The sequence below is a fragment of the Pecten maximus genome, chromosome 11 (genome assembly GCF_902652985.1).
Source record: "Pecten maximus chromosome 11, xPecMax1.1, whole genome shotgun sequence".
Lineage (NCBI taxonomy): Eukaryota > Metazoa > Mollusca > Bivalvia > Pectinida > Pectinidae > Pecten > Pecten maximus.
In genome coordinates, this window is record NC_047025.1 from 20,093,688 (window position 1) to 20,111,566 (window position 17,879).

General features: G+C 37.2%; 1 protein-coding gene across 1 annotated transcript; it reads right to left on the reverse strand.

Annotated features, from left to right (window-relative positions):
• Positions 1-5,489: 5,489 nt before the first annotated feature.
• LOC117337208 lies at positions 5,490-6,188 on the reverse strand. The gene has a single exon (XM_033898066.1). It carries the CDS (start codon positions 6,114-6,116, stop codon positions 5,637-5,639), a length of 480 nt encoding a protein of 159 aa, XP_033753957.1. The 5' UTR covers positions 6,117-6,188; the 3' UTR covers positions 5,490-5,636.
• Between the last annotated feature and the right edge of the window lie 11,691 nt (positions 6,189-17,879).

Genomic DNA, 17,879 nt, shown 5'->3' on the forward strand with positions numbered 1-17,879 from the left:
TAACAGTTCCCCTGTAAGTAGATGTAGGGTACAGTAACAGTTCCCCTGTAAGTAGATGTAGGGTACAGTAACAGTTCCCCTGTAAGTACATGTAGGGTACAGTAACAGTTCCACTGTAAGTAGATGTAGGGCACAGTAACAGTTCCCTGTAAGTAGATGTAGGGTACAGTAACAGTCCCCCTGTAAGTAGATGTAGGGTACAGTAACAGTCCCCCTGTAAGTAGATGTAGGGTACAGTAACAGTTCCTCTGTAAGTAGATGTAGGGTACAGTAACAGTTCCCCTGTAAGTAGTTGTAGGGTACAGTAACAGTCCCCTGTAAGTAGATGTAGGGTACAGTAACAGTTCCCCTGTAAGTAGATGTAGGGTACAGTAACAGTTCCCCTGTATGTAGATGTAGGGTAATAGTTCCCCTGTAAGTAGATGTGGGGTACAGTAACAGTTCCCCTGTAAGTAGATGTAGGGTACAGTAACAGTTCCCCTGTAAGTAGATGTAGGGTACAGTAACAGTTCCCCTGTATGTAGATGTAGGGTAATAGTTCCCCTGTAAGTAGATGTAGGGTACAGTAACAGTTCCCCTATAAGTAGATGTAGGGTACAGTAACAGTTCCCCTATAAGTAGATGTCTGGTACAGTAACAGTTCCCCTGTAAGTAGATGTAGGGTAGAGTAACAGTTCCCCTGTAAGTAGATGTAGGGTACAGTCACAGTTCCCCTGTAAGTAGATGTAGGGTACAGTAACATTTCCCCTGTAAGTAGATGTGGGGTACAGTAACAGTTCCCCTGTAAGTAGATGTAGGGTACAGTAACAGTTCCCCTGTAGGTAGATGTAGGGCACAGTAACAGTACCCCTGTAAGTAGATGTAGGGTACAGTAACAGTCCCCCTGTAGGTAGATGTAGGGTACAGTAACAGTTCCCCTGTAAGTAGTTGTAGGGTACAGTAACAGTTCCCCTGTAGGTAGATGTAGGGTAGAGTAACAGTTCCCCTGTAAGTAGATGTAGGGTAGAGTAACAGTTCCCCTGTAAGTAGATGTAGGGTACAGTAACAGTTCCCCTGTAAGTAGATGTAGGGTACAGTAACAGTTCCCCTGTAAGTAGATGTAGGATACAGTAACAGTTCCTCTGTAAGTAGATGTGGGGTACAGTAACAGTTCCCCTGTAAGTAGATGTAGGGTACAGTAACAGTTCCCCTGTAAGTAGTTGTAGGGTAGAGTAACAGTTCCCCTGTAAGTAGATGTGGGGTACAGTAACATATCCCCTGTAAGTAGATGTAGAGTACAGTAACAGTTCCCCTGTAGGTAGATATAGGGTACAATAACAGTTCCCCTGTAAGTAGATGTTGGGTACAGTAACAGTTCCCCTGTATGTAGATAACAGTTCCCTGTAAGTAGATATAGGGTACAGTAACAGTTCCCCTGTAAGAAGATGTAGGGTACAGTAACAGTTCCCCTGTAAGTAGATGTAGGGTACAGTAAAAGATCCCCTGTAAGTAGATGTAGGGTACAGTAACAGTTCCCCTGTAAGTAGTTGTAGGGTAGAGTAACAGTTCCCCTGTAGGTAGATGTAGGGTACAGTAACAGTTCCCCTGTAAGTAGATGTAGGGTACAGTAACAGTCCCTCTGTAAGTAGATGTAGGGTACAGTAACAGTTCCCCTGTAAGTAGATGTAGAGTACAGTAACAGTTCTCCTGTAAGTAGTTGTAGGGCACAGTAACAGTTCCTCTGTAAGTAGATGTAGGGTACAGTAACAGTTCCCCTGTAGGTAGATGTAGGGCACAGTAACAGTTCCCCTGTAAGTAGTTGTAGAGTACAGTAACAGTTCCCCTGTAAGTAGATGTAGAGTACAGTAACAGTTCCCCTGTAAGTAGATGTAGGGTAGAGTAACAGTTCCCCTGTAAGTAGATGTAGGGTACAGTAACAGTTCCCCTGTAAGTAGATATAGGGTACAGTAACAGTTCCCCTGTAGGTAGATGTAGGGTACAGTAACAGTTCCCCTGTAAGTAGATGTAGGGTACAGTAACAGTTCCCCTATAAGTAGATGTAGGGTACAGTAATAGTTCCCCTGTAAGTAGATGTAGGGTACAGTAACAGTTCCCCTGTAAGTAGATGTAGGGTACAGTAACAGTTCCCCTGTAAGTAGATGTAGGGTACAGTAACAGTTCCCCTGTAAGTAGATGTAAGGTACAGTAACAGTTCCCCTGTAAGTAGATGTGGGGTACAGTAACAGTTCCCCTGTAAGTAGATGTAGGGTACAGTAATAGTTCCCCTGTAAGTAGATGTAGGGTACAGTAACAGTTCCCCTGTAAGTAGATGTGGGGTACAGTAACAGTTCCCCTGTAAGTAGATGTAGGGTACAGTAACAGTTCCCCTGTAAGTAGATGTAGGGTACAGTAACAGTTCCCCTGTAAGTAGATGTAGGGTACAGTAACAGTTCCCCTGTAGGTAGATGTAGGGTACAGTAACAGTTCCCCTGTAAGTAGATGTAGGGTACAGTAACAGTTCCCCTGTAAGTAGATGTAGGGTACAGTAACAGTTCCCCTGTAAGTAAGTGTAGGGTACAGTAACAGTTCCCCTGTAAGTAGATGTTGGGTACAGTAACAGTTCCCCTGTAAGTAGATGTAGGGTACAGTAACAGTTCCCCTGTAAGTAGATGTAGGGTACAGTAGCAGTTCCCCTGTAAGTAGATGTAGGGTCGAGTAACAGTTCCCCTGTAGGTAGATGTAGGGTACAGTAACAGTTCCCCTATAAGTAGATGTAGGGTACAGTGACAGTTCCCCTGTAAGTAGATGTAGGGTACAGTAACAGTTCCCCTGTAAGTAGATGTAGGATACAGTAACAGTTCCCCTGTAAGTAGATGTAGGGTACAGTAACAGTTCCCCTGTAGGTAGATGTAGGGTACAGTAACAGTTCCCCTGTAGGTAGATGTAGGGTACAGTGACAGTTCCCCTGTAAGTAGATGTAGGGTACAGTAACAGTTCCCCTGTAGGTAGATGTAGGGTACAGTAACAGTTCCCCTGTAAGTAGATGTGGGGTACAGTAACCGTTCCCCTGTAAGTAGATGTAGGGTACAGTAACAGTTCCCCTGTAAGTAGATGTAGGGTACAGTGACAGTTCCCCTGTAAGTAGATGTGGGGTACAGTAACAGTTCCCCTTTATGTAGATGTAGGGTAGAGTAACAGTTCCCCTGTAAGTAGATGTAGGGTACAGTAACAGTTCCCCTGTAAGTAGATGTGGGGTACAGTAACAGTTCCCCTGTAAGTAGATGTGGGGTACAGTAACCGTTCCCCTGTAAGTAGATGTAGGGTACAGTAACAGTTCCCCTGTAAGTAGATGTAGGGTACAGTAACAGTTCCCCTGTAAGTAGATGTAGGATACAGTAACAGTTCCCCTGTAAGTAGATGTAGGGTACAGTAACAGTTCCCCTGTAGGTAGATGTAGGATACAGTCACAGTTCCCCTGTAGGTAGATGTAGGATACAGTCACAGTTCCCCTGTAAGTAGATGTGGGGTACAGTAACAGTTCTCCTGTAGGTAGATGTAGGATACAGTCACAGCTCCCCTGTAAGTAGATGTAGAGTACAGTAACAGTTCCCCTGTAAGTAGATGTAGGATACAGTAACAGTTCCCCTGTAAGTAGATGTAGGGTAGAGTAACAGTTCCACTGTAAGTAGATGTAGGGTACAGTAACAGTTCCCCTGTAAGTAGTTGTAGGGTACAGTAACAGTTCCCCTGTATGTAGATGTAGGGTACAGTAACAGTTCCCCTGTATGTAGATGTAGGGTACAGTAACAGCTCCCCTGTAAGTAGATGTAGGGTACAGTAAATGTTCCCCTGTAAGTAGATGTAGGGTACAGTCACAGCTCCCCTGTAAGTAGATGTAGAGTACAATAACAGTTCCCCTGTAAGTAGATGTAGGGTACAGTAACAGTTCCCCTGTAAGTAGATGTGGGGTACAGTAACAGTTCCCCTGTAAGTAGATGTAGAGTACAGTAACAGTTCCCCTGTAAGTAGATGTAGGATACAGTAACAGTTCCCCTGTAGGTAGATGTAGGATACAGTCACAGTTCCCCTGTAGGTAGATGTAGGATACAGTCACAGTTCCCCTGTAAGTAGATGTGGGGTACAGTAACAGTTCCCCTGTAGGTAGATGTAGGATACAGTCACAGCTCCCCTGTAAGTCGATGTAGAGTACAGTAACAGTTCCCCTGTAAGTAGATGTAGGTTACAGTAACAGTTCCCCCGTAAGTAGATGTAGGGTAGAGTAACAGTTCCACTGTAAGTAGATGTAGGGTACAGTAACAGTTCCCCTGTAAGTAGTTGTAGGGTACAGTAACAGTTCCCCTGTATGTAGATGTAGGGTACAGTAACAGCTCCCCTGTAAGTAGATGTAGGGTACAGTAACAGTTCCCCTGTAAGTAGATGTAGGGTACAGTAACAGTCCCCCTGTAAGTAGATGTAGGGTACAGTAACAGTTCCCCTGTAGGTAGATGTAGGGTACAATAACAGTTTCCCTGTAAGTAGATGTAGGGTACAGTAACAGTTCCCCTGTAAGTAGATGTGGGGTACAGTAACAGTTCCCCTGTAAGTAGATGTAGGGTACAGTAACAGTTCCCCTGTATGTAGATAACAGTTCCCTGTAAGTAGATATAGGGTACAGTAACAGTTCCCCTGTAAGTAGATGTAGGGTACAGTAACAGTTCCCCAGTAAGTAGATGTGGGGTACAGTAACAGTTCCCCTGTAAGTAGATGTAGGGTACAGTAACAGTTCCCCTGTAAGTAGATGTAGGGTACAGTAACAGTTCCTCTGTAAGTAGATGTAGGGTACAGTAACAGTTCCCCTGTAAGTAGATGTAGGGTACAGTAACAGTTCCCCTGTAAGTAGTTGTAGGGTAGAGTAACAGTTCCCCTGTAGGTAGATGTAGGGTACAGTAACAGTTCCCCTGTAAGTAGATGTAGGGTACAGTAACAGTTCCTCTGTAAGTAGATGTGGGGTACAGTAACAGTTCCCCTGTAAGCAGATGTAGGGTACAGTAACAGTTCCCCTGTAAGTAGTTGTAGGGTAGAGTAACAGTTCCCCTGTAAGTAGATGTGGGGTACAGTAACATATCCCCTGTAAGTAGATGTAGGGTACAGTAACAGTTCCCCTGTAGGTAGATGTAGGGTACAGTAACAGTTCCCTTGTAGGTAGATGTAGAGTACAGTAACAGTTCCCCTGTAATTAGATGTAGGGTACTCTGATGTGTACGGTTACTGTGCCCCTGTCAGTATATTTTGGGTACCCTAAGGGGTTGAGTAACAGTTCCCATATCAGTAGATTGTCAGAAGATGCCCAATGGTAAACGTCACCCATGGATGTCATACGTATAAGATGTGTCATCAACTGGTCGTCGGCTCGCGTATCTCCTTCACTGACGCTGACCTTCTGATTTGTGTTTGTACAATCAAATGCTAGGTATCATTGGTTTTAGACATATGACACTGAATTCTTCTTTTTATGTAAACAATTTATTTTGATTAAAATAACAACTTTCAAACAATAAACCAGCGACTCTAGTCCAACATTCACAGAAATAACCCTACACAAGCTTACATATTGTCACAATACCGGTCAAACACCACTGTCTCTTTTTCCAGCTGCTTTATTCGTTGACCATGATGTCTGCGCACTGGAAGAATTCTGGAGGTGCCTGAGGGTTGTTGGTGATATAGGCAGAATGCATAATGTACTCTCTCCTTGGTTCAAGGTCCATAGGAATGGTAACGTTGACTGAGTACACGGTCAAAGATGGCTCCCCGGCATCAGGGATATTGGCAAGCACGTTCAGTTTGGTTCCTCCTCGCTCTGACCCAATAGAAACAGTGAAACTTCCTGGTGTCGCCGCAACGTAATGGTCAAGGTTTTTCTGGAACGAAACGGTGAAGTTTTGTCCCCTTCGTAGTCCCATGACAGGCATGCCCCGGGGTCTTCCACCACACCTGGGTGTGGTCAGAACGCAGTCGCTGGAACCCGCCTTGTTTAGATTTAACATCGAACCTCGTTGTGGAGGGCTGATCATGCACATATGGGCGCAGCATACTTCCAGCACCACGGCAGCTATAACAGCAGTAAGCAAATTCATAATTGAGAGAAAATGGCGGATCCGGCAGACGACAGACGGTGACACTGACTGACCGATATGAAAGGTAGTGAAATGATAAGAAAATGTTACAAGCAATATCTATCTCCTATCTGCCAATCAAACAGTACATGGCCAATCAAAAATCAGAAAGATATCACCACTCCGCCACGATTACAATCGGCTGTCACTCTGCAAGTTTTAGATCAGGAATTCGATCCGAAATCCGGTCATTGGTACCAAGAAGACATTTTAGCAGACCATAGTTATGTACTACTCATTTGAATGTTTTATAAACTTTTTTCTGATGAGTAAGGCTCTCTGCATCGCGAGGTTGAGACATAGCGAGAAACATCACGTATATTCAAATTGTCGTTTGTGGCTCCAATATACTTTACGGAAACCAAATTTATAAACGATCGTTTCCATTAGTAACTCACAAGAAACTGTAGCGTCACTAACTATTAATTTTAGAAAAGGTTGTTATAATTTTCACACCTTGATATTGATGAAAATATGTGTTCACTTGCTCTGCATCCTCCCATTGCAATGCAAAGAGGTATGATAGTGTTCTAAGACTTTAAAACATCATTTGATCACATGATCACTATTGTGACGTCACCTATCTCATTGTGACAGCGTGTGAACAATTTTACGAACAGGCGTTAGAAAAGAGTTATAATATAGAATAACTTAACTAAGATCTATTAAAATGTATACTCATATGCGTAAGTAATTATTAGTTTTTATGTCACTAGTGTTTTAGTCATATAAAACGAATCATGTTTTTCTCCGACAACTAATTATTCCCTGTCCGGCTTGAAGGCAATAGCAATGTGTGTTGAAAGACCACGATACCGTCTGGTAAAACCACTGGGTATTAAACAAGTTCATACAACATCTCCATGACCAAGGATCCTTAAAACTCTTGTTGTTAATCGTGTTTGTAACAAGCATTTTCATTGGCTTAAAAATATCAGTCCATAACGTAAAATGGCATCGCCATTTGCAACGTCACTTTTGATTTCTAAGAGAAGTGAACACATCCATAAATATGGATTTTCGCAGGGATTGTGTAGAATAGATTTGATTAAAAGGATTATGCAAATTGATATTATTTATGTAATGGAAACATAGCGCGCACACACTTGTAGTGTACTCTCATGGTTTATTTAAAATACATTCCATTTTTATGTTATGGCGCCATAATATGGCAATCCAAGTGAAGTTTATCAGATATCGGATATGTTTATAAGATATCTTAACGTTTATGAGATATATTATATCTTTTTATAAGATATCTTATATGACACAGATGATGTCTCATTTATTACATAAGATATCTTATCAAATATGGTTGATTACTGGATCAAGATTGCTCCATGACTAAATGATAACTTGGCTTGCCATATCATACCATAAAACTGTATTCAAGTTAATTAATCCTTAAACCAAAATGTCTACGTGTCGACAATAGAGATATTCATAAAAAATTATGATAATCGAATGAAGTAATTTTTTTCATGACTAACTTTTCCAGTTCTGAACAAAGCAAGAAATATCTTTAAAAAAGATAAACGGCATAGTTTTAATGCTGGTGATGTAAAAGTGCTGGTGAAATAAATTAACGAACTAATGCGTTTCAGCAGAGACTTGTATATCAGATATACAAGTCTCTGGTTTCAGCAAGGATAACAAAATTATATCAGTTTGAATCATTTTCGATGATAACAAGACTACATTTGAATCAGGAATATAATTTTATTAATGTGTCATTTGAAAAGATACATCCACTTATTCAGCTTACATTCAAGCATAACTTTGTTTCGTTTTTAATAGCATATCTGCATTTTGCATTTTGCATTTACCTGCTACATTGACCAATCATATACTTCATCTTGACCAGTAACGCCACCCTGTCGCGTCATATCCGGGGCCAAAAGAATATTATACGGCTATGCCGAAAAACTGACATGCGAACTAAACTGGCAGTACTCACATTCGTTCGGTACATTATAGTTTCTCAGATTGTTAGCCACACCTTTTCCATCCAAAAACTGATTTCATTTACCTTCTGTCTTGCTTTGGTAAGCTTCCAGTGAACCCTTATTTTCGAATCGGCAATAATGACCTATTGTCAGAGCCGAAAATGTCAACCCGAGATAGAGGCTGATATTTTACTCAGGGGACAATACTGACCAAGTATTTAATCAAATCATATCAAATGTATTCTTACATATATTACTTCTTATATAATCGCATCGCGTGCAGAATAAAGATAAGTATGTTTAGTGTTAAACGCACTGACACTAGACGTACACTGTGGCACAATACATTGACATTTTAAAAATATGTAATCTATTCTCGTGCAAATAAGATAAAATAAAAATGAGTGTTTTAAATATCGTCCATCTCCGATAAGTCTATAGGAACCCAAGCCAGCCATCACTATGAACAGATGCGTCTGTCCAAGGAGGCTGTGTTCCACCTGCCATATTGACAAATACAATTTATTCAAGACATTTTATTTACGGTTTCCTTTCACTCATCTCATTTTTATACATGATGTGTTTTTAATGCAATTATAAGCTTATCAGTTTAAACGTCTTGTTTTTCATGTCTTAAAACATAACTGTATATGCTTCGCCCTAAACACCTCAAAACATATCGCTGGTTCTATTTCGGTGATGAAAAGATTTTGTTCTTTCGCTGCATAAGCTTTAATTATAGATGTGCACGAGAAAAACTAGAACTGATTTGGGCTTCTGAAATAAACAAACTCTCAATCTGCCAAAGATTAGCAAGTAATTGTGAAAATGAAATATATAGTTTGTCAACCTTTTCAAGACTACAGACTATATCCGACAGCGATGATACGATGATACATTCCAATCCTGCTATTGTGTAAAAAGGCAACAAAATAGATCTGTTGTTTTGTAATTGAAATAAAAAGTAGATAGGATAAAACGCCCTGTACCGTATATATATGTCGTAATGTTGAGTATGTGTTGCTATTTCTGGTCGTTTTATTAACAAACGTCTGGACAGGCTGTATCCCTCGTCACGGTGAGAATGTACAGAATGAGACTAAATAGACGTTGTACGGACGTCTGTTACTACTCTCCGCTGAGACACTCGGGACTCGATTATATTGATGACTAGTAGTTTTGCTAGAGTTCCATGAGGTATTCTATGGTGGATAATATGTGTCCTTTTTATATTTAGAGTGAAACGTACGGAAAATAACAATATTATCGCCCTGCTAAACATCATATTAAGATCAATCTAATTAAAATCTAGATGGTCATTCTCACTACGTTACATGAACATCTAACAACATCCCATAAGGGGTCACGTCAGGGTGACCTTTTGGATTAGCCAATCAAATGACTACTTCCAGAACCTTGGAAGTGAATTTTATAGGTCCGAATTAGCATGACTAGAGTGCATAGCTTGCGTAATCTTTCAATTTATTTCAAGACATTTCGTTCCATAAAGCATATAGTTACATGTTTATACATACTCTGCCGAAATGGTTTGCTTCAGATGCATGCTGTGACGAAATTGTTTGCTTCGGTTCATCGACAAATTGACAATTCGCCCTGAAAGTGAAATATACACATCTCAAAGGTCATCTTCTAAGATGGATAACTAGTTATCTGTCGAACAGAAAACAATCAGTTTTTATTAATGATTCTATATCTTCGCGTAAGACTATAAATGCTGGTGTCCCTCAAGGATCAGTTCTAGGTCCACTTTTCTTCCTTCTTTATATAAACGATATTTCATGTGAACTTTCTTCCCTATCTAGACTCTTTGCAGATGATACCTCTCTTTCTTATTCGTCCCATGACTTAAACACTATTGAAGCAGACGCAAACGCAGATCTTATTAAACTTGAAGTCTGGTCTAAAGAATGGCTAATGTCCTTTAATCCTACTAAAACTGAGGCCCTGGTTATCTCAAATAGGCAACTTCCATTTATCCCATCTTTAACATTCAACAATACCCCAATTCAAATCACTAACCAACATAAACACTTCGGTGTCGTTTTTTCTAATGATTGTAAATGGAATATCCATGTTGAATATATGGTTAAAAAAGTTAATAAATATATAGCCACACTTCGTAAATTAAAATTTATCCTAAATAGGAATACATTAGAAAAAATGTATCTTACTTATATTCGACCTCTACTCGAATATGCCTGCGAAGTATGGGACAACTGTGGTACAACAAATTTATTGCTATTGGAAAAAATAAATTTAGAAGCTGCGAGAATAGTTACAGGGCTGCCCATATTCACAAAAAAAGATTTCTTATATCAAGAAACCGGCTGGTTACCCCTTGCGAAGAGAAGGGATGCTCGGAAACTGTCTTTATTCTATTCTATAGTTAATAATTTGTCACCTACTTTTCTCGTCGACTTATTGCCAATGTATATTGGAAATATAATTCCATACAATTTGCGAAATGCACATCTTTTGAGAGAACAACACTTTCGTTTACAACTTTCAAACAATTCTTTCTTTCCCTCTACGTCAAAACTCTGGAACGACTTGAATATCACTATTAGAAACTCGCCTTCTCTAAGTTCTTTTAAGTCAAATGTAAAGAAATCTATGACAGCAAACAATATATTATATAGTAAGCATTTTATAAACTATGGACCTAGGAATTTAAATATTATCCACAGTCGACTGAGAAATCGAGCTAGCACACTAAACTATGATCTTTTTAGAGCTAATCTCGTAGATTCACCCGAGTGTCAATGTGGGCATCCCTGTGAAGATTGCTATCATTTTTTCCTTATCTGTCCTTTGTATGCCAATTTAAGAAGAACACTTATTACTGAAATATCATGGTACGGTCCTGCCAACATCGATGTTCTTTGTAAAGGTGATCCTAATATTTCACCAAATGACAATGTAAAAATCGCCAAAGCTGTGCAAAACTTCCTGAGAAGGTCGGGTAGATTCGACTAGCTGCCGTTTCTTACTCCCCCTCCCTTTTTCCTCTCCTTTTCTTAATCTTATTAGTTCATAAACTTGCTTCAAAAGTGTCCTATCTATCCGTACTTTATATATAGTGTAAGGACAACAATGGATCAATTGAATCCATCTAAAAATGTAGGTTGTATTTCTGGTCCTTCCGGATCCAAACGGCACTTGAGAAACGTAGTTAACTGGAAGAGCGGACGGAACCAGGAGAAAGCCACTTACGCACGGGATGTGATGAACATTTGAAACAGCTGAAAGATTGGAAAGTGAATAGTGTAACAAGTGTCGTCTGTGTCGGGAAGGATCGGAAACACAATCTCAGTTCATTAATTTTACTTGTTGCAAGCTATACAAAACTATTGTCACCCCCCCCTCTCTCTCTCCTCCTGCCTGTCTCTCATTCTCTCTCTCTTTTTCCATCCCTAATAAAATATAACCTTTTTTTTATTTTTTAAGAAAGACAATTCATAAATCATCTTTTGTTTATCATATTGTTGAATATTTGTACATATCATCATGTGACCACTGTATATTATCATATGTCATTTATGCGGGAAAGGTCATCAATAAGTTGGCAAAACTTACCGACCAATCCCTTTGTCATTTTATGTCAATAAAATATGTTTAAACTTAATCAGAACGTCACCCCTTATGGGATGTCGTTAGATGTTCATGTAACGTAGTGAGAATGACCATCTAGATTCTAATTAGATTGTATTAAGATGAAAAAGACACCTATCGGACAACACATTAAACAATCCCTTTCGTACCAACGCATTGTTACATATATATACCTGTGGAATGTTCGCAATTTGTATTCATTTTATCAGGAATAGACATATTTCACTGTTCTCTAATGATAACGTTTCGTAGTTATAATGAATAAATAGAGGTACCACAACGTACCACAAACATGGTGTTATATATGGTATTTCCCGAGTTACTTAAAAAATATTTTTCAAAAGTAATAAAATAGTTATTACATTGGAATAATAACTAACGAGTGTGAAAGAAATACCAAATACAACAACCACGAGTGTGTGTCACCTGTTTCTACCACAATAGAAAAGCTATACTGAGGATGATTTGACCTATTTCGTTTCAACGCGTGGTCTTTTCACATTTTCAGTTGAGGTGTAAGGATATGACCTAAAGTGAAATGCCGCTAATTGATATGCAAAACTGACAATTTCGAAAATGTGTGCAGTCATTACAATTTATCGCCAATCATGATAAATAATTAGCAAGTTTATTATTATTCAAAGCAATAAAATTGATAGAAATCTATGTTAAAAAACGGATGATCACAAAAACAATTGCGAGCTACTTTTTGTGTGTCACCATTTCCGCGGAACTGTGAAGTAGCCTTCAGTTGTTAGCCAATCAAAACGCATTTCACCACGTAATTAAAAAAATTGTCCTGGTCAAAGGTCACTGTATCAACCAATTTAAATGCATAAACTGTTTTATTATTCACTTGTAATGATTATTTCTTTACCTGGGAGATCAATAACACCCACCTATTGTGGTAGAAATCAGTTTAAATAACTTTAGATTTGTCTACCAGCGCCTCGAGTTAAAATGTCACGTTACTAAAGAGTATGTGATGTTACTATATGTAGGTCCTTCTACTAGATAGTATGTGATGTAAATATATAAAGGCCATTTTATTAGATTGCATATGGTGTGACTATACATAAGTCATGTTATTAGACAGTGATGTTACTATGTTTGTGACTATATATAGGTTATATTACTAGATAGTATGTGGTGTTACTATATATTACTAGATAGTATGTTTGTGACTATATATATAGGTTATGTAACTAGATAGTATGTGTGTTACTATATATAAGTTATGTAACTAGATAGTATGTATGTTACTATATATAGGTTATGTGACTAGATAGTATGTGATGTTACTATATATAGGTCTTGTTACTAGATAGTATGTATGTTACTATATATAGGTTATGTAACTAGATAGTATACATGTTACTATATATAGGTCATGTTACTAGATAGTATGTGCTGTTACTATATATAGGTCATGCTACCAGATAGGGTGTGTGTTGCTATAGATAGGTGATGTGACTAGATAGTATGTTATGTTACTATATATAGGTCATGTTACTAGGTATTATGTTATGTTACTATATATAGGTTATGTGACTAGATAGTATGTTATGCAACTATATATATGTCATGTTACTAGGTAGTATGTTATGTTACTATATATAGGACATGTTACTATAGAGTATGTGTGTGGCTATATATAGGTGGTGTGACTACATAGTATGTATGTATGTATATATATAGGTCATGTTACTAGATATATGTGATGTGACAATATAAATGTCGTACTACTAGATAGTATGCGGTGTTACTATATATAGGTCATACTACTGGATAGTGTGTTATGTTACTATATATAGGTCGTACTACTAGATAGTGTGTTATGTTACTATAAATAGGTCATAGTACTAGATAGAATGTATGACTATAAATAGGTCATGTTACTATACAGCATTTTTATATGTCATGTTACTAGATAGTATCTGATGTTACTTTATATAGATCATACTACTAGATAGTAAATGGTGTTACTATATATATAGATCATACTACTAGATAGTATATGGTGTTACTATATATAGATCATACTACTAGATAGTATCTGATGTTACTTTATATAGATCATACTACTAGATAGTATTTGATGTTACTATATATAGATCATACTACTAGATAGTATCTGATGTTACTATATAGATCATACTACTAGATAGTATGTGATGTTACTATATATAGATCATACTACTAGATAGTATATGGTGTTACTATATATAGGTCATGTTACTAGATAGTATATGGTGTTACTATATATAGATCATACTACTAGATAGTATGTGATGTTACTATATATAGATCATACTACTAGATAGTATATGGTGTTACTATATATATAGATCATACTACTAGATAGTATATGGTGTTACTATATATAGATCATACTACTAGATAGTATCTGATGTTACTTTATATAGATCATACTACTAGATAGTATTTGATGTTACTATATATAGATCATACTACTAGATAGTATGTGATGTTACTATATATAGATCATACTACTAGATAGTATATGGTGTTACTATATATAGGTCATGTTACTAGATAGTATATGATGTTACTATATATAGATCATACTACTAGATAGTATGTGATGTTACTATATATAGATCATACTACTAGATAGTATTTGATGTTACTATATATAGATCATACTACTAGATAGTATGTGATGTTACTATATATAGATCATACTACTGGATAGTATGTGATGTTACTATATATAGATCATACTACTAGATAGTATATGATGTTACTATATATAGATCATACTACTAGATAGTATATGGTGCTACTATATAGGCCATGTAACTAAGGTTGTAATTGATGTCATGTGACTAGACGATCTCGTTGGACAAATTATGAGGCATCCGGCCTATGCTACCCGAACCAACCTAGATTTTAAGTGTGTTGGTAATGATGAAGTTACTACAGCAAATGATGTTCCGTGATCTCATCTTCCTGGAAAAAACTCAAAAACAAACAAAAACAAAAAAAGCACACACTTCAGGTATTCCCTGAGATTTTTGTTGTTCTACAGACTGAGCTCTCGTAGTCCCCCTGTAGGTCACGTTATCATATATGTAGGCAATGCGACTAGGTATGTAGGTCATGGGAATCGGAAATGTATCTATTTTATATTACTAGCTCGGTCGTATGGGAAGAAATATAGGTCATGTTACCAGATATGTAGGTCATATTACCAGATATATAGGTCATGCTACCAGATATGTAGGTCATGTTACCAGATATATAGGTCATGTTACCAGATATGTAGGTCATGTTACCAGATATGTAGGTCATGTAACCAGATATATAGGTCATGTTACCAGATATGTAGGTCACGTTACCAGATATATAGGTCATGTTACCAGATATATAGGTCATGTTACCAGATATATAGGTGATGTTACCAGATATGAAATATGTAGGTCATTTTACCAGACATAAATTATGTAGGTCATATTACCAGATATAAATTATGTAGGTCATGTTACCAGATATAAATTATGTAGGTCATGTTACCAGATATATAGAGGCCATGTAGATATATACGGGCAGGTCATGTTACAAGACGTAGGTATATATGCAATGTTATTAGATATATAGGTTATTTAGATTATGTAGATAAAGAGGAATGTAACTAGATGTAGATACACAGGCCATGTTACTACATGTAAAGGTCATGTTACTATATATATATATAGGTCACGTTACTAGATATATAGGTAATGTTATGAGATATATAGGTCATGTTACTTGATTTATAGGTCATGATGCTGAATGTTGATATATAGGCCATGTTACTACATATAAAGGTCATATTACTAGATATATAGGTCGGGTTACTGGATATATATATATATAGGCCATGATACTACATAAAAAGGTAATTTTACTAGTTATATAGGTCATATTACCAGATATGTAGGTCATATTACCAGATATATAGGTCATGTTACCAGATATGTAGGTCATGTTACCAGATATGAATTATGCAGGTCATGTTACCAGATATGTAGGTGATGTTACCAGATATATAGGTCATGTTACCAGATATATAGGTGATGCTACCAGATATGTAGGTCATGTTACAAAATATATAGGTCATGTTACCAGATATGTAGGTCATGTTACCAGATATACATTTGTAGGTCATGTTACCAGATATATAGGTCATGTCACCAGATATGTAGGTGATGTTACCAGATATATAGGTCATGTTACCAGATATGTAGGTCATGTTACCAGATATATAGGTGATGTTACCAGATATATAGGTCATGTTACCAGATATGTAGGTCATGTTACCAGATATGAATTATGTAGGTCATGTTACCAGATATATAGGTGATGTTACCAGATATATGGGTCATATTACCAGATATATAGAGGCCATGTAGATATATACGGGTAGGTCATGTTACAAGACGTAGGTATATATGCAATGTTATTAGATATATAGGTTATTTAGATTATGTAGATAAAGAGGAATGTAACTAGATGTAGATACACAGGCCATGTTACTACATGTAAAGGTCATGTTACTATATATATAGGCCACGTTACTAGATATATAGGTAATGTTATGAGATATATAGGTCATGTTACTATATATATAGGCCACGTTACTAGATATATAGGTAATGTTACTTGATTTATAGGTCATGTTACTGAATGTTAATATATAGGCCATGTTACTACATATAAAGGTCATGTTACTAGATATATAGGTCGGGTTACTGGATATAGATATATAGGCCATGTTACTACATAAAAAGGTAATTTTACTAGATATATAGGTCATATTACTAGATATATAGGTCATATTACTAGATATATAGGTCGGGTTACTGAATATTAATATATAGGCCATGTTACTACATATAAAGGTCATATTACTAGATATATAGGTCGGGTTACTGGATATAGATATATAGGCCATGTTACTACATAAAAAGGTCATATTACTAGATATTTAGTTCATGTTACTAGATATATAGATCATGTTACTTGTAGATATATAGGCCATGTTGCTTGATATATATATGTCGTTTAGATAAAGAGGTCATGCCACTAGATATGTCACGTTACTGGATATAAAGGTCGTGTTACTAGATATTTATGTCATATAGATAAAGAGGTTATGTTACTATATATAGTTCATATTACTATATATATAGGTCAGGTTACAGAGGTCAGGTAACTAGACACAGAAGCTACAGATGTCAAGAAACTAAAACAAGTAAAGAAAACATGCTCCGTTACGATTCCCCCGCACTCCACCCCGATTTAACTATGTTGGTTTAGGATACAATATTTATAATAACTCGTAATCATATTAAACCAGTTCAGTGTTTCGTTACAATAACAATGGAAGATATGATGCTAATCAAATTGGAAAGTTTTTTAGTTAAGGAACTGGAGGAATAGTGAGGAAACTGGGTCTGGCTGGTTCCGTCTCGTTGAATGGCTAATTCCTGAGCTACAGACCCCATTACTTTCTATTCCGTCCGCGGCGTAGTACCATGGTGTATTAGTATATCACAAAATGTTAGATATGTAATTTGGGATATAGAACTGCGATGTTAAGTGGGTGATTTTGGATATAGAACTGCGATGTTAGGTGGATAATTTTTGTGATACAGTTTCTTGTAATCACCCCAGATAAACCCTATTTTGGCTCGTTGTAATCAGAATATATCACAAAAAGAAGCCTAACACATCTTTACAGGCACTGACTTAAAGGATAAATAAAAAGTGTTGAAATGTTTCCAGTCAGTCTTCAGATATGGACGCCCACTTGATATAACGTCTCATTTAATATCCCTTTCAATGCGTAGTTCAATGTAAAATTGATGAAAACTGAAAACATGACTTAGCGTAGAGATTTTGTCGATTAACTTGAGGAATGGTATCCAGGTTTTGTAAAAGTGGAAAATATGCCAGCACAGATACATGATACAGAAGACACAGTAATTAAGCTAGCTGTGGGGACTTCTCGTGAAAAACTAGCGGGGAAATATGATTGTTTTCTCCTCTCTATCAGTTTTAATAAAGTATGGCTGATTTTACTTGGTTAAACCTCATTGAAACAGGTAGATGTCTGTCTTACTGTGTTACATATGAAACA

Excerpts from the sequence above, each read along its gene's own strand:
- LOC117337208 (XM_033898066.1), bottom strand. The coding sequence starts at position 6,116 with ATGAATTTGCTTACTGCTGTTATAGCTGCCGTGGTGCTGGAAGTATGC.